The sequence below is a fragment of the Diplotaxodon limnothrissa genome, linkage group LG17 (assembly GCF_057381915.1).
Source record: "Diplotaxodon limnothrissa isolate DT_005_m linkage group LG17, D_limnothrissa_male_GT1.1, whole genome shotgun sequence".
Taxonomy (NCBI): domain Eukaryota; kingdom Metazoa; phylum Chordata; class Actinopteri; order Cichliformes; family Cichlidae; genus Diplotaxodon; species Diplotaxodon limnothrissa.
The window spans coordinates 24,265,443-24,286,798 of NC_140612.1; the positions used below are offsets into that span (position 1 = coordinate 24,265,443).

Consider the following 21,356-nt stretch of genomic DNA (forward strand, 5'->3'; position numbering starts at 1 on the left):
CACAAAATTTCTTTCTTCTTTCTTTTTCAGTTCTCTAACAACTTCAACTAAATGCTTCATATGAAATTATGATATAAAAAAGAAAAGGTCTGAAAAATGAAAAGAGATACTGGACTCGCCACGCCAATTTTTTGCAGCGCTTCACGAAACATGTTATAGATGTCGGCACCGCGGTGTTTTCCTTCAAAATAAAAGGCTTTTCTTAATCAGCAACGCCAGTGACACAACTCCAGGGTACCGTTACTTTGTTTAGATACTTCATAATATTTATTTGACATTTTATGTTTGTCATATATGTATTATTGCAAGATACAACATTGTTTTTTAGTGCTTCATAGACTCAAGGGTTAGTGTTAAATGACCTAATAAGTGTAAATTAGGGCTGCCACGATTAGTCGACTAGTCACGATTATGTCGACTATTAAAATCGTCGACGACTAATTTAATAGTCGACGCATCGTTTGAAGCTTTGTAAGATCACAAAGGACGCAGGAATGAGTAGTAGGATTTAAGGGTGTAATAACGGACTGAAACAGAAGATGGCAGCACTGCATGTACAAGGATGCCAGCTGCCGTTAAACCCCGAAGAAGAAGAAGCTGTGTCCCAGAATTCATAGCGCAGCCCAGCGCAGTTGTCAACAATGGCGGCAGCTAGTTAGTTTTAACTTTACTCTTATTATTCTTTCTGGGTCACAAAATAAACGTTTAACATATTTTCAGGCGAGAATGTAGCTGTGTAAACCTCAAATATCTGCTCAGTTTATCAAGACACCACATATTTTCAAAAGCTCTCCGACGTTTTCGGAGACGTCTGTTACCCACTAGCTCGTTAGCTAGGCGGGGGCAAGGCTAACTAGAGCCGTGAGAACACCGGACTCCCGGCAAATCGTTTTCAAACCCACCACTGTCTTTCGCTACTCAGGTTAAACATGATATATAAGTCACTTAGATAACTTAAAATGTTATTGTTTGGCTTTCTTTAGTATTTTATTTGTTCCTGAGTAAATCGGTTTGGCTAAGATTAAAGTTATAGTTTTTGCACAGCTAAATAAACTTCAAGCAGACAGCTGATCATCAGAAGTTTGAGACGCTGGATAATATACTCCGGTGTCCTGTTATATTTTAGAAAGCAAGGAGTTTATTAAACTTCACCGAAACAATCTGCAAATTTCATTAAAAATTAATAAACTACCATCTTGTCTTTATTTTTAGTTAGCACAAACACTTCAAGCTGTAAGCTAAGGATAGTTATATAAGACCAGATGCTGCTGGTGCAATAAGCTGTACGCTGTACGTCCAATGGATGATGATCTGATTAGTCGACTAATCACAAAAATAATCGGTGACTAGTCGACTATCAAAATAATCGTTTGTGGCAGCTAGGGTTGCCAACTCCCTGAAAAATAAATAAGGGACACCTCGTGGCCAGGGCCGGGCGACCCAGTTGTCTTCACCCTTCCCAGTGTGGTGAATTTTCTAGCTCTTTTTTTTGTGTGTGAAATTATTTTTTTAACCCTTTGACTTGAATTTGATTTAAGTAGATGTGTATTCTTTGTGATATGAACACATGTGAAACAAATGATCATTTAGCCATTTATTTTTAGCTCAAAATGACAACATTAACACATAAAACAGGTCTCTTTCTTAAACAGAAGCCTGTCATGCTTAACTTTTGAGAATATAAGTAAATCTTTCTTTAAAAGAACTCTGTCCTGCTTAACTTAAAATAATAGAAAACAATAGAAAGAAAAATATTCTTGTAACAGTGCACATTTAGTGCATTTAGTACAATTGGCTTCAGCTGAGGTATTATTTCAGCTTTTCTAATGCTAATCAGCTGCTCCCGTTTGAAAACCCGCTTGTTCCCATGATTACGCATCTTAACTCATCATCATTATTCATCTGTGTATTACTTTTATGTATTAGTCATCTATTTGTTGTAATCATCTATCCTTGCAGTCGTTTATTACACAAAATAAATTATATTATCACACTTCTGGCCACATAGCGCTGATATTCACTGCACATGCCCATATTAACTTTTTCCAGCCAGGTGTTTTCCTTTTCCCATTCTTCCCTTTCTCTGAGGGGAACAAACATTGCTGCTCTAATGCTGGGCTCACACTGTGCGGTTTTAGGCCCATTTTGAGCCGATTTTTGAGTGATCGGACCGATTTTGGCCTTCATCGTGTAGTATACGTGGGGTAACGAGAAGTGATTAACACCTCACGACCAGCTCCCGATCATCAATCGCTCGTGAGCCGCTCACACTGCTCGCGCGCAAACACGTAAACGCCGTGAAAAAGACGGAGCAGCACGGCTGTGCAGCGTGTGATCTGGACACAAGCGATGGAGGCACAACTTGTAGAACTTTGAAAAGCTCATCCGAGCCTTTTCGATGTGGCCTCACAAAATTATCACGACCACAACAACCGTGAAAATAGTTGGATCTACATCGCTGCTAAATCACAGCTGCCTGATCATGTTTTTCATTAGCAATTTAGCAAAGTTGATGGTGGTGGTGTGTCTGTGTGAGTGAGAGACAGAGAGAGCGAGCGACAGATTTTCTGTTATAACCTTAATTTTATGGACGCACAGTGTGAGCACTCAGGTCGCATCAGAGCATCGGGCGGTATAGTGTGAGACCTGCATCGTGACCTACCAACTTTTAACCCCTGCGAGTCAATCGTGCAGTTTGAGCAGGAGCTGAATAACGCGACTGAAAAAATCGCACAGTGTCTGCCCAGCTTTAGGTGTACTGTTGTCCGAGACTTGCACCGCAGTGACGGCGTTTGTTTCCCTGTTGGCCATGCTTCTTGTTGTGGTCATCTGTTGTCTTCCGGTATTTTCTCCGTAAGCGACCTTTCCTCGACCAATGAGATGAGCGGTAATCTGAATTGTCATACTCGAATTGTCATAAGTGTGCTGTCAGCTCATTGGTCACAAAGCAGGAGAGGGGCTGGGAATTATGTTTTCAAACAAAGCGTTAATTCCATAAACATTTATAGACTACTTTTGATTCTCACTGTATTACGGGACAAAGTGCGTCCCTTATTAGCTCAATACGGGACGTGTACTTTTGTTTCGAAATACGGGACGATTCCGTATTTTAAGGGACGGTTGGCAACCCTAGTGGCAGCCCTAGTGTAAATCATTCTTCTGTAAATATGTACGTGAACTGGACTGAAAATGATTTAAAAAAGCAGCCAATGTCCAAAGAAAAACTTTGAAAGATATTCAGAAATCCTGGAGAACTGCTGCTCAAGCCCACTTTAAAAATGACAAGAAAGTCTGGTTCCTTGGAACCAAAATATGAAGAAATTATGGTCAAGCTGAGGTGACCACAGCCAATAGCATCTCTGACAAAACCCCAAATTAAATTTTATTTAATTAAAAAATCTAAATAAATAATAACAACTAACTAATCAAAATTAGCCAAACCAAATAAAACAAGTAAATAGAAATAAATAAATAAATAAATAAACAATCACAAAAATAAATAGACTAATCAAAAGGGGGATCAAATATTTAACATACTCTTATCATTTATTCAAACCATGTTATGTAATTCTAATAACGACCTGCTGGGGGCAGTAAGGTGTCTTCGATACGCCTAATCTGCCAATAATTCCAATGGAAGAAGAAGACGCACATGATGTAGGGTGCAGAATCAAAACAGTTAAATTTGACAGCTCGACATTGTCCCTCACAAGGAAAATGTTATGAAAACGTTCCTGGCAGGCTGAGAAACAAACCGTGATATTCAACCAACATTTTCAGAAAGTGGGGCCGAGTTGTGGAGGAATGCCATCACGGGGAAAAGCTTCTTTTGGCCGGTTTATCCGGGAGCGGTTGCAGCGCCTCTACAGCTAGCTGATTAGCTTCCCAGCTCCATGGCGATCTACGGGCTGAGCATTACCATATATAGACCGGGCACGGAGCTCCCTGGCCGGTGAAATGTAAACGGCGACGGGCTCGGGAGACTGAGAAAGGGAAAGCAAAGACAAAACTCAGCTTGAGAGACCAAAACCACCATCTTCACCATGTCATCCGAGCAGATCATCGCCATCATCATGGATGACAAAACCTACGAGGTGAATAAAAAGAAGCTGATTGAGAAGAGCGACTACTTCCGAGCTCTGTACAGCTCGGGGATGAGGGAGTCCACGGAGGACTCGGTGCAGCTGCAAGGACTCAGCGTCCTGGGCTTGGAGCTGGTCCTGGAGTTCATCAACACCTCCAAAGTCCAGGTAGTCAACGAGACTCTGGAGGATCTGATCGAGACCGCCTCCTTTCTCCAGGTCACCTCCATCCTTAAGCTCCTCACTTCGGAGATCCGGCTGGAGAACTGCGTGGAGCTGTACAGCCTCTCCGAGGTGTATGGGACTCACGACCTGCGTACCGCTTGCCTCAAATACATGACCTGCTACTACCACCCCATGCTGAGGCGGCCCGAGTTCAGCAGCCTGGCCTCTGCTGTCAGGGACCAAGTCAAGGAGATGCGCATGAATGGCACTGCCACCCTGGTGGCCATCGGAGACTTCACCAGCCTGTCCCTGGACGTTCCAGATCAGGATGAGCCCTGGTCCATGCTGAGGTATGGAGAGGTGGAGCAGCGCTGGAAGCCTCTCGCCAACAACCTCCCTCCAGATATGATCAACGTCAGGGGGTATGGGTCGGCCATCCTCGATAACTACTTGTTCATAGTTGGCGGGTACAGGATGACGAGTCAGGAGATCTCTGCTGTGCACTGCTACAACCCCTGCAGGAACGAGTGGAACCAGGTAGCGCCACTCAACCAGAAGAGGTAACACGAGTCCCCACTTGGTCCCCATTGGTTGCCTTGCATCGCGTTTCAGTCAGTGATTCTTCTCATGCAGGTCCAACTTCAAGCTGCTGGCTGTACAGGGGAAGCTGTACGCTGTGGGAGGCCAGTGTCTGGGCACAGTGGAGTGTTACAGCCCTGAGCAGGACTGGTGGACCTGCGTCTCCTCGATGCCCGACCCGCTGGCTGAGTTCTCTGCCTGTGAGTGCCAGGGTATGATCTACGTCATGGGTGGATACACTGCGAGAGGTGTGTGTACAGGAGCTACAGCAGCATATACACTAACACGCCAACACAGTCCGACAACAGTTTGGAGAGTAACTGTGAATTTTCATCTAGTGATTCTTTCTCCTTTTTTTTTAAGGAGCAAAAAAAGCCCACATTTAGAGGTTGAAGGTGACGTGAATCATTTCACAGCAGAAACCACAGTGCGAGATGACCTGAATAAAATAAAAAATGCGGTCTTTAAAAGATAATTTCATTTATTAAGAGAAAAAAATTATCCAAATCTACCTGCCCTGTGTGAAAAAGTAAATACTCCTCTTGTTAACTCATAGATTAATTGTGATTAACCACATTTTTTTAGCCACACCCAATCCTGACTACTACTTTTTCATGGCACTGTAGTTATAACTCCTCCAAAAAGCCTCTGAGAAATGAAGGGAAAAAACAGAACTTAATTCCACAGAGTAAAAACCTCCCTGATGGCTGTATGGTATTTTTAGCCTCTGGTTAGTCTCAACAGATGTTTGTATGTCACGGTGATTCTGTTGGAGAAGACTTCCTGTTAAACGGAGTTCTTCCTCCCTGCTGTCGCCATGTGCTGCTCATAAGGGAACATCTGTTTTTTTACTTTTAGTGTCAGGTAACTGTAACTCTCATATCAAGGCAGTTTATAGTGTAAAGACAGTAAACAGTTTCCTGATACGTTTTACTGAAAACATCAAGATGTTTGTTTTGTTAAGTTTAATCGTCACAAGGGGAAAAAATTAGGCTTAAAATAAGAGAAGCGAGAGAAGAGGAACAAACAGAACACAGATACCCAGGACAGTGTCTTTTCCTTATACTGTGAGGTCACTAAGTAAAAGTGAGTTAAACTGAAAATGACTTTGTGTGAATTCAGATTTTCTTGTTGTTGCATTGTTGCACTTCCTCTCAGTTGGCTGTGGTGTTTGTCACGTTGTCCTTGTGTTGTTTTGTCACTGTTGACAGTTTGAAGTAGATGTTTTACATACCGTTAATGCAGAAGTGCATCCATCCCTTTCTTTGTTTTCCGTTCCTCACCATAAAGGATTTGTGATTATCCAAATCTGATCGCGTTTCCACACTGCAGCTTCTTCTGGTGATTTGTTAATAACAAAGTCTGAAACATCCAGCTTCACCCTCCTCTTTGACTCTAATGGGACCACAGTTTACAAAACAAACATCGTGTGCTTTGCAGCCATAAACTCATCAGCAAAGTGTTTACTGAGTTCATACTAAGAGGGAGCCGAGGACCTTTTCTCATGCACTTCTGTACAACGTAACCATCTGCCCCCTGCTGGCTGTTAGAGACGCAGGCTTTGCTGCACCACCAGATGTTTTTGGATCTTTCTTACCTACAGCTGTTTATATTCTCAGATTCAGTTCCTCTTGAGCTGCAGTTTACTTTTCTCAAACAAAATTAGATCACTTTTTACCCCCTTTAAAAAAACCCTCTAAAGGCATTCGTTAGAACCATTATGTCCATGTCACATTTTAGCGCCCAACGAGAATTTTAAGTAAAGTAAAAAATAATAAATACAATAAGCAAAAAGACAAAAATATAATTGAAATGAGAAATCACACAAAAAGTTATTAAACTTTTACAGTAAAAGCATGGACCGCTCATGCACCTTAAGGTAGTTACTACACACCCAGACTGATCTCTGAATGACTCATTATTTCTATATTGAGTAATTTAAGATTTTGGTAGTTTGGATCCTTCATATTTGGGTCTGCTGAGCTGCTCCTGCTTCTTATAATCCTATAAACTCTTCATTTTAATGTGTATTTATCCCTTTACCAGTCAGCAACATATCGTTTATAATCAGGACACCTTTTCCCGGATTATCTCTTATATAACCTTAATTATAAGGGATTTATCACTGCTGGGTGAACAGGATATCAAAGCGGTTATTGCTTCCATATTTGGGTTTTTGTTTAAATAAGATGAGCAACTTCAATGCATCTCCCAGGTTGTAGGAGATTTTATAAGATTTAAAAACTATTCTTTATTTTATAATCGGTTTGTTTATGTTGGAGCACATTCTTACATTTCTCTTTGTTAATTATTCAGTCATTCTGTGTTTTTTTTTTTTATTTATTTTTTTATTTTGGGCTTTCTAATATTAAATATGTAACAATTACTCTCGTAAAGTTTTTTTTGTTTCTTCTTCCCATTACACCGGACAGAGAGGAACACAAACATCCTCCGATACTGCCCCATCTCTGACACCTGGACGACGTTCCGATCCTGCCCGGCTCACATCCGGAAGCAGCAGATGCTCTCCGTGGAGGATACCATCTACCTGGTGGGTGGATACACCCACGAGCTGGACACGGGGCTGCGGCGGCGACGTCCCAGCCAAACGGAGGACGTGCTGACGGTGCAGTCGTACAACGTCACCACAGGGGAGTGGCTCCAGCTGAAGGAGAACACGTCCAAGTCGGGACTGAACCTGACATGCACGCTGCACAACGACGGCATCTACATTATGAGCCGGGACGTCAGCCTGCCCACCAGCCTGGAACACCGCGTTTTTCTCAAATATAACATTTTCTCAGACGCTTGGGAGGCCTTCAGGCGCTTCCCGGCTCTGGGACAGAACATGCTGCTCTGCTCACTTTACCTTCCTAACGTGCTGTGACACGCAGAGCGGCGGGAAAGCTCGAGCACTGTTAACAGACCAATTATTGTTGCACTCATTGGGGATCTGTGGCGTCAGGGTGTGGTTGGCAGTTTGAACGCCTCGTGACCGCCGTGCCTCGGATTTAAAAACTTGAAAAACGTGCACTACGCTAAAGATACTGCTGTGGATGCAAATGGAAAAGCTATAATCACAAGTGTGGCCCAAAGCATCATCAGAGGTAGCACCAGTTTGTGCCTCTCATGTGTTAAAGTCAGCAGTCACCATTAAATAATCACCAGGTGAAGTTTAGAAAACACAGAACCAGCTGGTTTTGCCTTTTGAAGGCATTTCCACAACCCTCAAAAAGTCTCCTCTGACCATCTGGATGAGCACATGATGGTTGGATTGCAGATTTGAAAGGTGGAGGAACAGCATACATATGGTCAAAAGAGTCTTTTAGGGTCCTGGAAATGATGTTTGATGAGAAAAACATTTCCAATTCAAATAGTGTAAATTATATCACGTACAGAGCTTTAACAACCTCTTTGTGTGACGCAGCATGTGAAAACCAATCTGGAGTCCAAATTTCAAAACTTCTAGTTTAACATGCAAAATATTCATTTTTGTTTCTATGAATTTCTTTCAGAGAGACTAAAAAGTCTGCAGCATCACTGTGGGGATGAGTTTTCCTTATTATTTGTAGACTGTGACGTTAAAATGAATTTTTGAAAAACTGGAAATTAATTTTGCGCACAGCCTGGATCCTGCATATTTTTCACATGCTGTGTTACTCTTTAACATTTACAGCGTGACATTTCTGTCCACACTCTTTCCAAAAATCATTTAACAAAAACACTGAGAAAATAAACTGAAAGAAAATATTAAATACAGCTTAATTAAAAAATAGAATAATAAAAAATACACTAATTAGTTTTAATTCTTTTTTTAATTAAAGTTTTTTTTTTTTTTTTTTTTTTTTTTTTTTCAGTTTTTCATGTTTTAATTTATTACTACATGGAGGATATTTAGCAGGTCCCAGGCTTAACAAAATTCAGAATAATCATTATAATAAAAACATTTTTTGGAAGCAGCTGACTCAGTAAGCACAGACTGCAAACACTAAAACTGCTGACAGTTTCTTTATATTTTTATTTTGGTTGATTTTTTTTAATTTACGAAAAACTTTTTATTCGTTTTATTTATTTCCTTTCTGTCTACTTTATTTTATTTTAACTAAAATATTTCAGCACCCAGAGTTTTCAGGCGATTTGAAAACCCCTCCGCCTTTGAAATGAGACATGATACTCCGAGTTAGGCTCTGTGCAGATCTCCTGCCTGCCACTGTTTTGTCTTAAGCAGACTTAAAACGCACTTTTCTACTTTTACATCCACGACCATACAAAACATGAGAGGCACTGACGAGGGCTGCATAACAGCATGCTTTCAAATCTAACGGCCACGTTATTCCTGATGTTTACACTCCATTGGCATCAAAGTTTAACATAACACAGCACAACACACTACAAACCTTAAAAAAATCTCAGAAACAACATGCATTAATGCACTGCACATGGCAGGTAATCATAACGTGGCTTTGGTTTTACACTGCCAGTCGTACAAGGAGCAGAAGTTCTTTCAGAGGGAGCTTCATGTGTTGTATGAACACTTGCATAGTCTTACTCTTCAGAGAGACACTAAGAAAAGCTTAAAGCGCGATTTCATGAACTGATGCACACGTGCCTTCTGCAAGGATAAAAACAGGAAAAAAAGCACAAGATGCAGGACTCTGTTACATTTCCAGCAACCAACCAATATCGCTGTGTTTACTTTCTGATTTTTGCTGAAGCAGGTTTTGTTTTCATTTCTGCGATGAATGGAGGGACGGGTGCAGGTTTGAGAAGTGAGTCTGAAACTGCTGCAGTGGTTGTTTGACAGTTTGGACATTTAAGTCATGACCAATAAAGGTGAAGTTCAGGGGTCTGTTCCAGTGTCTTCTCTTTGCTAAATGCTATCCTACTAATCAGACACACACACACACACACACACACACACACACAAACAAATAACGGAGAGTGTGGTTTGCACATTCACTGGTTTCATTACACTGGTTCCATTTCAGCCAGAGACATAAATCCTTCATCTGGCTATAAAATTCAGACATGCTGAGCTACCCGCTGTGGTGACCCATTGTGACTAGGGAACAGCCAAAAGTAGCTTATTTTCAACCAGCAGAAAGGACTGACTGTTTTTAACTCTGATAATCTATGATGTGACATCCTACCAAAATATCTTTTCCACTTTCCGGGAACATGACCCCGGAGAAAGTCCTGCCTCTGAGGGTCACCCTGCTCCATTCCTTCCCAGGAAAAGTTGGCACAAATGCCTGGCCTGCAAGTGCATTTGCTCCTAATTTGAGGCTTCATTCATGGTCCATGAATTAAGGGTTTCTGTGATATTATTTCCATCTTATATTAATTTGTTTACCCATTTGTGAAATATTAAACCTCAAATCAACAGAAAGATCATTTTTAGCTCACCTTTACTAGTATGTCTACTATCACAAGTCACCTATTTTGGCTTTTTCAATTAATTCAACAGTGTTTCTACAATTCTAACAAACTAGAAAGTTAATATTTGGTATATTCTTCAGCACAGCCTGAACTTTCTTGGCAACTTTTAAATTATTTCAATAGCCTTTCAGTATAAATCTCCTGGCTTCTTGAAAGACATTCAAAACTCTTCCTATGTCGGCTGCCTTTAGGTAATCCCACACTGCTTTATAACGTTGAGGTCCGCGCTCTGGGGAGGCTAGTATAAGACTGATAGTGCTCCAATGTGTGTTTCTCTTTCCAGGTATGCTTTAAATGTATTGACAGCGTGCTTTAGATCATTGTCATGCTGAAAAATGAAGCCAGCGCCACTCAAAACCTTTCCCGATGGTTTTATTTGGTGGTGCAAACACTGTTGGTACTTTTCTGTGTAATTCCATCAATCTTGACAAGATCCCCAACACCACCAGCTGAAATGCATCTCCAAACCATGACAGAGCCTTAATGTTTTACAGATGGCTCTAAAAACTCATTGTTACCTCTCTCCTAACCTCATCTGTACATACTGATGATGATTTGAACCAATTATACCTCAGACATTTCTCTCGGCAGCCACCCTTCCACCGAGGCCATTTCTGATGATGCTTCAGTGAACAGTAGATAATCACTTGAAGGGTCAGATGCAACTCTAATTTCATTGTCAGGTCTTTGATCTATTTTTTCATTTTGCTTAAGGACATGACTTTCAGTTACTGTTCATCTGCTGTGCCTTAAGATACAAAATTAATATTGGTTCTTCGCTAAGTTGTCCAACTGTAACACAGGACATGTACAGTACAAAGGAAAAAAAAACAGATTCTTTTCAATAATGGCTGGTTGTGCCTCAGCGCTTGTCTTGCATTGCCATTGTAATTGACCCAGAGATAACGTGGAAGGGCTTACGTGTTTTATGATTTAGGGGTTTCAAAACCTTTCTTTACTGATAGAAAAGATGCACGTTGGGCAGAAAAACTCAACCAGCAGGTGGCAGCACACAAACATCAAATCCCTCGGCAGTAGGGTTGCCAACCGTCCCTTAAAATACGGAATCGTCCCGTATTTAGAAACAAAAGTACACGTCCCGTATTGAGCTAATAAGGGACGCACTTTGTCCCGTAATACAGTGAGAATCAAAAGTAGTCTATAAATGTTTATGGAATTAACGCTTTGTTTGAAAACATAATTCCCAGCCCCTCTCCTGCTTTGTGACCAATGAGCTGACAGCACACTTATGACAATTCGAGTATGACAATTCAGATTACCGCTCATCTCATTGGTCGAGGAAAGGTCGCTTACGGAGAAAATACCGGAAGACAACAGATGACCACAACAAGAAGCATGGCCAACAGGGAAACAAACGCCGCCACTGCGGTGCAAGTCTCGGACGACAGTACACCTAAAGCTGGGCAGACACTGTGCGATTTTTTCAGTCGCGTTATTCAGCTCCTGCTCAAACTGCACGATTGACTCGCAGGGGTTAGAAGTTGGTAGGTCACGATGCAGAGTCTCACACTATACGGCCCGATGCTCTGATGCGACCTGAGTGCTCACACTGTGCCTCCATAAAATTAAGGTTATAACAGAAAATCTGTCGCTCGCTCTCTCTGTCTCTCACTCACACAGACACACCACCACCATCAACTTTGCTAAATTGCTAATGAAAAACATTGATCAGGCAGCTGTGATTGAGCAGCAGTGTAAATCCAACTATTTTCAGGGTTGTTGTGGTCGTGATAATTTTGTGAGGCCACATCGAAAAGGCTCGGATGAGCTTTTCAAAGTTCTACAAGTTGTGCCTCCATCGCTTGTGTCCAGATCACACGCTGCACAGCCGTGCTGCTCCGTCTTTTTCACGGCGTTTACGTGTTTGCGCGCGAGCAGTGTGAGCGGCTCACGAGCGATTGATGATCGGGAGCTGGTCGTGAGGTGTTAATCACTTCTCGTTACCCCACGTATACTACACGATGAAGGCCAAAATCGGTCCGATCACTCAAAAATCGGCTCAAAATGGGCCTAAAACCGCACAGTGTGAGCCCAGCGTTAGAGCAGCAATGTTTGTTCCCCTCAGAGAAAGGGAAGAATGGGAAAAGGAAAACACCTGGCTGGAAAAAGTTAATATGGGCATGTGCAGTGAATATCAGCGCTATGTGGCCAGAAGTGTGATAATATAATTTATTTTGTGTAATAAACGACTGCAAGGATAGATGATTACAACAAATAGATGACTAATACATAAAAGTAATACACAGATGAATAATGATGATGAGTTAAGATGCGTAATCATGGGAACAAGCGGGTTTTCAAACGGGAGCAGCTGATTAGCATTAGAAAAGCTGAAATAATACCTCAACTGAAGCCAATTGTACTAAATGCACTAAATGTGCACTGTTACAAGAATATTTTTCTTTCTATTGTTTTCTATTATTTTAAGTTAAGCAGGACAGAGTTCTTTTAAAGAAAGATTTACTTATATTCTCAAAAGTTAAGCATGACAGGCTTCTGTTTAAGAAAGAGACCTGTTTTATGTGTTAATGTTGTCATTTTGAGCTAAAAATAAATGGCTAAATGATCATTTGTTTCACATGTGTTCATATCACAAAGAATACACATCTACTTAAATCAAATTCAAGTCAAAGGGTTAAAAAAAAATAATTTCACACACAAAAAAAGAGCTAGAAAATTCACCACACTGGGAAGGGTGAAGACAACTGGGTCGCCCGGCCCTGGCCACGAGGTGTCCCTTATTTATTTTTCAGGGAGTTGGCAACCCTACTCGGCAGTATTTTCCACTTCACCTTCACAAGGACTCCCTCTGCCAGATGAAAATTATACACTTTAAAAAAGCAGTCTTTATATATATATATATATATATATATATATATATATATATATATATATATATATATATATATATTAACACGCACCCTCTGCAAGGATACACTCATTAAACGCTGTGACTGATAAATGAGCAGCCATACTACACTTCAAGGAAACCCTCCACACCTCCAGGCCAAATCACCACTGCTGTATAAAAATGTGTCATCGCGTAGAGGTCATGATGAACGGCATATTTATAGCTTTTGGTGGTGTGGATGGATGGAAAGGAGAAAATGGATTCTTTAATTCAGACGGGAAGGAAATCAATTGTTGCCATTGGTGGTGCAGATTGATCCCCTGTTTGGGGTCGGACCACAGCGAGCTCTTGCACCTACACAGCGGGGGACTGATGCTGCAAACTGTGTCGGGCTCAGAAGCAACACACAGGAGTGACAGACTGTGCGTGTGGGTGGCTGTGCCAGTTTAAAAGACTAGACGAGGCAGAGAAATGCTTACTGTGATGGTTAAGAATGTGGTTACAGATTAGCAGGGGAGCAGTGAGGTCTGATGTACAAAGAGTCAGCTGGGAAAATATGCTCAGTGTTTGGGGGTGAGGGAAAGAGGAAGGCTGAGAGGAGAGAGAGAGAGAAGCACTACCGAAGGCAGAGATGTATATGTGAGAGAGAGAGAGCGATACAAGGACAGACAGCTCTGAGGGGAGGGGAGGAAACAGTTACACAGACTCTGTCACACCTTCCACACAGCCTCGCAGCCTCTGTGAGAGACTCAGCAGATCTTGACGCTGTGAGGAAAGATGCACATGAGAGGAGCAGGACAATAGCTCCTGGGAGAAATACATGCTCAGGACTATACAGCAGCATTTCAGAGAGAGCAACAGAAGCAACGTTTAGAGGTTTATTTTGCTGCTGAGGACCTTAAAGAGGACAAGAGCTTTATGTTCTTTGGAGGGGTTTCTCCTCTTCTGCTGCCGCTGTGAGGTTACAGTCTCCGTGCTCCCGTGCACAGCATCAGAAAGAACTGGTTTTAATAGCCTGAGACAATGAGCGAGGCGAAAAAAGGAGAGATAGCAATCCGGGATAAAGCCATCCTGCACCAGCAGAGGCGTCTGAAGCAGGCCACCCAGTTCACACACAAGGACTCTGCTGACCTCCTGCCCCTGGATGGTCTGAAGAGACTGGGCACATCTAAAGACTTGGTGAGTGAGCTGCATGAGTGTCTAAACTCAATTGGAGAGGTGGTGATGTGCATGCAGGTGCTTGGCAGCTGTCAAAGGTCTGCAGTGAGCAGATTAATTTGCCATAACCTGCTGATGACCTAACCCACACTTTGACTGAGCTGCAACAGTTGGGATTTTGTGATGTAATGTGATTATGTTATTTGTGTTCTGTGTTCGACTTGAATACAGTTTTCCTTGTCGATTATGGTCAATGATTGTTGTGTAATTTGATGGCATTTCATTGGCTGGAAACAAACCTACAGGCCTACGATGGCTGTACCAACAACACTATATGGTGTAGAAGGGTGTGCTGAGACACCTAAGAGCTGAAAGAGTCAGTGGAAGTTTAAGGATGTTGTAGATAGAGCTGGTGAAATAAAGAAATCGTTTGAAGGTTGCCAGGCTATTCCTTGCTTTGCACAAAAAAATTGGACAGCAAGCAAAAAATTGGCTTAAACTACCCCCCTGGTCTGGTTCCCTGATGGGAAACGGTGGAACGCTCCATCATGGTTGGGGGTGAGAGACTCCCCCAGCTCTGTTTAGTCTTAGGGGTACAGTGAGGAACTCGGAATAAGGTCCCCGCTCCTTTATGTTAAGTAGCCAGTTGAGGTGGTTGGTGCATCTGGTTAGAGGAAGGATTCCTCCCTTTGGAGGTTTTCTGGGCATGCACAACTGGGAAGAAAACCCCAGGGTAGAATCAGAATGCGCCGGAGAGATTATATGTCTCGTCGGTCCTGGGAACACCTCAGGATCTTTCCAGGAAGTGGAAAGTGTGGCTGCTTAGCCTCCTGCCTCACAATGGAAGACGATGGATGGATATCGAGTTTGCTGTCAAGTAGAACGTACAGCTACACTCACCATGTAAGACAGTGAGGCTCTCTGACCGCAGTGATTTCACAGCCAAATGAAATGACAGTAAGAGGTTTTACTGGAAAAAACAAAGATAATTTTGCTGCTTTAATTTTTAGGTACCACCTTAACTGCACTGTAACTGGACTCTAACTTATCAGAATTAAATGACACGCCAGAAAACATCAGATATAATTTACCATTGTAGATACAGGATGGATTCATCCAGTCATCCTGAATCAAACATGCACATGTTTGTGCCTTCCGGAGGATCCCTAATTGAATTATCTAAATAATATAATAGCTTGCAGTGAGGTATAACCTGTCTAAGAAACTTGGGCTTGAGTTTTGGTGAATGTAATTTTAGTATTCTGACGACTGCACCCATGCTAGCACTCCACACTCTTTTCCAAATATAGTATCTTCTGGCTGTGAAACACAATACTCAAAACAATACTTCACTGAGGCTTTGCAATTTGGAGTCCATGGCCAGTCGGTCTTGGCATGGTCGTAATGTCCATCTTTTATTTACAGGCTTTGTATGCCACCTTGGTCACGTTTTGCTCGCTCTGCAAACACTAAAGCCTGCATTTAACATTTTTAACGTATGCAGCAGTGTTTCTTAAGACCCGATGGAGCTAATCACTTCTCTGCCACTTTGACAGCCATTATTCTCTCCACTGTTGATTAATTATTTGGATTAACTGTGAAAAAAGTTAAATTTCAATCCCTGAGTCCAAAATTACATCCTTTTCTATAATATCAGACCAGCCTCCAAAACCACTTTATAACAATATAAAATGAAGAAAAGCTGCAAATCCTCTTGTTACTGCATGGCCATTAAGTGTAACCTCTAAAATAAAGATTCATAAAACATTCACAGTCGTGCACTCTGCATACAGAGAGGGGAACGTCTTGTCAAAGGAGTTTACAGTTCACCGAGCAGGCCTCTCAAATAGAGACTGAAGTTAGTGCACACTTGGAAACAGACACACACTTTAAGGGTTGACATACAGGATGAAAGACAGCCTTGCAAGTAAAGTGGGGCAAGTCTGACCTGCTCACTTCCTCTTCCCCCAGAAACCTCACTAAACTGAAGTTGTTATGTACACTCTGGAGGAACTCCCTGTAATAATCTCAGCAATTTATTACTCAAGCTCTCCTCTGACACAGTTCTGGTTTGATGGTGGCAGCTTCGCAGATTCCCCAGAGCTCTCTGAGAACCTGAGCACAGTCACGCTGGCACAGGAAAGCAGCTCTGGCAGCGCTCTGTGATCTGCGGATATCACGCTGCGATGCACTTACGTCTGCCAGATTTTAATACCAACATTTGCTGCTAGAAAAACATTCCTCCCCCCTTCTCCTCTGTCTCCACTGAGCTGCTTCATTACAATCCAGTGATGTAGATGTGTTTCCACTGACCTTCTTTCTTTCTTCACCCAGTGTCTGAGAAATACACATCATTTCAATGAATTACAATAACAAATACTGGAAGGACGCATGCTGTGATTTTATTTATTAACTAACATTTAGCTTTTCTTCAGCTAGCTCAAAAACTGTTGATCCGATTCGCTTCAAACCTGGCGGATATTTAGCTAAGGACTAGAGTAAGTGCATAGTTAAGTTTGAGTTAATTTGCATAAACGGTGCTCATATTTTGGCTAAACATTGCTCTTTGTTACACTGGCTGCTGCCTGCTCCACTCTGTTTGTAGAGCGTGCTGCACACATACAGACAGAGTCTTGTTAATTTGACTTTTTGAGGATATTTATTTACATCAATGCATTCCCAATCTTCTTAACCACACATTTAAGTCCCAAACTCTAACCTAGAACCAATTCCACCTTTAACCCTCCAACCAGGCCTTCAAAAGCGAAAAAAGCCATCCAAGATGTTTTAGATTTTACAAAATATAATCACCCAGATGGTCTAAAACTCTCTTAAAGACAGCTGGACATGTTTCCAACTTATTTTATTCTGTGTCAGTACCATATGACTAATAGTATGATCTCAGATGACTAATCTGTGTGCATCATCACCTCTGTTTGTAGATACTGTGGTGGTCTATAAGGTCCCATTTTAAAGCCTCAAGATAAAGTTTTTTTTTCCAGATGTGGTAATGAGTGGCAGATGTGACAATGAATGGATAATTCTCATTTCTTAAATTTAGAATAACCAAAATTTACAAAGTGGACTAAATATATTATTCATTATGATCCAAAAAATGAGTGACTGAGCCCATAAACTAATCAAGTGTTCACCAGCAGATGTCTATATGAACATAAGATATTTTTGCAACTACAGCTATATTTAAAATAGAAAGCAAGCTTAAAGCACTTCTATGTAGACTTCTGTAATGAAACTCCTCTTTTATCTACAGATGTATAAAAAGGTCTTCTTCCTGTCCTTATCATATATCCTGCACGACTGCTGCCTAGGCCTCAGCCACACAAGTTCAGAGACTGGTTGGCAACTTCACAACAACTTTCAATTGCTAAGAAAAAGCATAAAAAATGATATAGTAATTAAATAGTTTTCTCTAACCAATCAATGAGTGTTTGCTGGGTGAAATTGGTCACAAAGAGCATGCTGCACCAAAAACCTCCTTGTGATTGCTTTGGTTCCTAAAAAGTTCCCTGTAGTCTGCATAGAAGACGTGAAGATGAGCATGCAAACACTTGCTAACTAGTAGCCACCATGAGGTAGTAAAACCTGAAAAGGTTTGATGCAAACCAGAAACGCAGCCGTCTCCCATGCAAACAACAGATGATTGCGGAAATCTTTTAGTGACCAAAGTAATCACAAGGTGGTTTTCAGTGTGGCACCGTGTATCAGCCAGCCAGCAACCACTCACTTAATGGTCAGGAAATTCAGATTTTCCCTAGCAACTAGAGGTTGCCAGGTGGTCAACATAGTCCAAAAAGAAGTGAAGAGAGCGGTCATAGAGGAACTCAAGTTTAATAGTCAGATCAAAGATGACTTCTTCATAGCAGTAACAAATATAACAAAGAGAAGTGTATATTTCTCTGATAGTGATTGTAAACATACACGGCAGACTCAGTGGCATTTTGATCATCTTTATTTTACCGGTTGCCGTACACACACACACACACACACACACACACACACACACACACAGAGCTGCAGCTCTCCCGCTGCCAGCTCAACATAACAACAACCACATTCGCCAAAAACTCTAAACTTTTAAGCCAGCGAGGCGTGATTGCAGATGCCGCTCAGGTGGGTCAATCGCACCTGCAGCAGCACCGCAAACCGCGCCCCGTCACAGTGATGTAAACACAAATGTCATGCTGCAATAGTTCAATATTTTTAATCCAACATCAGCTATGATTCCTTTGAAACTATAGCAGTGACAAGCTTTTCCGTACACGTGTAGATTTAACTGGGTTTCTGGTTCGGCTCATTCACACAGGTGCTTGTTTCTCTGCGTAACACTTGGCCTAACATTCACGCACACTCTGCACATCAAAGATAGTGGACTGATGGTTCGAACCACCAACCTTCTGATTATTAGATGACCCACTCGAAATGTTACTGTTTTGTTTTTGTAACAAAAATGGCAAAATTGGGGTCCGTCGCTGTGTGAGCTGTTTTTCACATTCATGTGCCCACTTTGGCCACAGTAATTCATCTGCTTATAAAAAGCCAGATCCTGAGTTCCTCATAAATGCTGTCTTCATCATATAGATTAAATATTAACTAAAGAGCATGATTTTTTCCCCTCCACATCACCAAGTATTTGTGATGTAAACTAGGATGATGAACACAGCAAACATTGACATATTAACTTTGTCATTGTGAACATGCTGACATTAGCATTCAGGTCAAAGCCTCGCTGCGCTTCACTGAGCTTCTAGGCTCATTGTTCCAGAGCCTCTTTGGCAGCTGAAAAGAGTCCATTACAAGCATGCATCTGAACATTATAAAAGATAAAATCAGAAAAACAAAAACTCAATAAAACACTATTAGAATTTAATGAGCAAGTTATCCATTTGCAGCCTGCGATTCCACATCTGCAGGGGCCTGAAAACACTCTTATCACAATACCAATTATCTTCTCCTTAAAGACAGAACCAAGCTCATCTCAACACTTATCCGAAATGCAATCTGTAGCACAGACATGGCCAGGGGGGGCCACGCTGCAATTAGCATGACATCTAAGTGATTTCTGATGTGAGAGTAGCTCCAGGAAAACTGAGGAGGGAGCTGAAATTGCCAGCAGTCCTCCACCGTGCCTGTACATCCTCCCCGCAGTCGGCCGTGTACTCACTCAGGCTCCGAATGAACGCACTATAAATAAATTAAAAGGAAGGCATGATGTGTTTCTGAGGACAAAAAGATGAGGTCATGTGGGTTCAGCTGTCAGATCTGCTTGTTTGTCTGCAAAGCTGTCTGCCTTTTCTATTTTCCAGACTTTTTATCCTGGTATTTTTAACCTAATTTAAGGATAATTGTAACAATAAATTAACATATATGTTGTTCCTTCTCTGGAAAATTCTAATAAAAAAATAAAAAAAATTTCTAAAGGCCACAGTGCCGTTCATTTAGAAATTTAGACTTAAACATGAAGTGAGAATAGTTTTGATAATACCAGAACATTTATGAAAAAATCCTGTTTCTACTCATTTTCACAATTATTTTTTTATTTTGTATAATTTGAAGGTGTCAGCTTTTGCAGACATTTTGTAAACTAACAAGTCAATTCCCAGAGAAATATGAAAACAGCCATTACCTGTAGCCCTAACCATGTTCCTGTTGTTTAAATTAATATTATGACAGTGTGGAAATGCTTTTATTAACATTTTTAGGTCAGAAGATTGATAGAAATCATTGAAATTACTGAAATCTGAAAAACAGTTATTTTGTTTGAGATTTCATATGGGAGCTATTTCTTAACATAAACCCCACAGCGCTACATCAAGAAAAGGATGTTTGTTTCTGTCACTAAAAAACACCTTTTTGCCATCCATGAGTCAAAATTTCAAGTTCCAAGTTCTTAAAAGTTCTGCAAACTCAAATGTCTGAAACAATAACTTGAAAGTTTGATTAGTTCTACCCAGAAAAAATTGAAACAAGATTCCACAGCTTAGCTGTCTTTTATTTATTTAGCTTTTTGCGCCGCATACACTGTTTTGATTTTGTTGTACATCGTTATAGAAACATTGTACTTGTCTATACACTATACACTGTCAAGTTTTCATGTACTTACTGTATATATAGTAACCAGTTAACAATCTATTATTTATTTCATAACTTATTCCAACATCTTCACATTTCACGTATAAATATAACAATAAATATGCAGTACGTTTTGCTACTGTATTGTCTTGTGGCCTCTTCTGTTCCCTACACTGAGAGTTGTAAAGCTATTTTGACTCTTAGACATTTGTTTTTGACCTTCAGGGGTCCTTTTTTAAAATTTTGGACAGAGCGACACTAGTCGTATCCTCCTGCTTTTCTTGGTTCTGCTATATTATGCAATGCTTAAGCTACTCATGAGATGAAATTTCAGGATATTTCTGCTCGTTGTTTTGTGTCTTATCATTAGACGAGTGGGTGGATACCAATCTCATATCTGTGGGATGAATTTGAAGCTGCAGCCAAATAGGTCATCTCACATTACAGCATATTTACGGGATGTGTGATGGAAGCTAATGTAGATGTAAATGTCAATTAAGATGAACTGTTAGCTTTCTAACACTTAACAGCAAATTACAATGCCGTCATCATAAGCAGGGTGGTTTTCATCGTCCATGCTTCTGTTTCAAGCTAAATCTAAGCATCCTGGATGCACAGGTGTAATTTAAAAAGTATTTTTTGCAGAAACACTTAAGATACAGAAATATCATGAAAGTATACCAACAAACTACATAATTTTAAGGACACAACACAATCAGCACTGAGTCTGTGCTGCATTATCTGACAGAAACCGTTGCATTTCCTGGTGATTTGTGAGTATTACCAGACAGATGATGCATAAATCCTACATGATAAAACACAGTGAGCTGTGGTCTATAGGGTGAAAATAAACAGCTGCACAACTGCGTTTACAAAGTTTAAAGGGAAGATTTAGGAGGCAGATGCCCCTTTACAGATCCATCCTTTTCTTTTTGGGGGGTCTGTTTGAATAACTCTGTCTTAAAACACAC

General features: G+C 41.1%; 2 protein-coding genes across 2 annotated transcripts in view; both read left to right on the forward strand.

Moving 5' to 3' along the window:
- Positions 1-3,923: 3,923 nt before the first annotated feature.
- Positions 3,924-7,798, forward strand: klhl42 (kelch-like family, member 42). The gene is made up of 3 exons (XM_085376270.1): positions 3,924-4,807; positions 4,881-5,074; positions 7,259-7,798. Exons 1-3 carry the CDS (start codon positions 4,044-4,046, stop codon positions 7,711-7,713), a joined length of 1,413 nt encoding a protein of 470 aa, XP_085232396.1. The 5' UTR covers positions 3,924-4,043; the 3' UTR covers positions 7,714-7,798.
- A 6,083-nt stretch (positions 7,799-13,881) lies between these two features.
- The window catches only part of nrip2 (nuclear receptor interacting protein 2), a 72,388-nt gene continuing 64,913 nt past the window's right edge, over positions 13,882-21,356 (forward strand). The window contains exon 1 of the mRNA XM_085375970.1: positions 13,882-14,316. Within this exon, the coding sequence (XP_085232096.1) occupies positions 14,161-14,316 (156 nt within the window). The 5' untranslated portion in view covers positions 13,882-14,160. The remainder of the gene's footprint in view (positions 14,317-21,356) is intronic.

Excerpts from the sequence above, each read along its gene's own strand:
- klhl42 (XM_085376270.1), top strand. The coding sequence starts at position 4,044 with ATGTCATCCGAGCAGATCATCGCCATCATCATGGATGACAAAACCTAC. Across the intron at positions 4,808-4,880 it reads GCGCCACTCAACCAGAAGAG|GTCCAACTTCAAGCTGCTGG; the intron begins GTAACACGAGTC and ends CTTCTCATGCAG. Across the intron at positions 5,075-7,258 it reads GGGTGGATACACTGCGAGAG|AGAGGAACACAAACATCCTC; the intron begins GTGTGTGTACAG and ends TACACCGGACAG.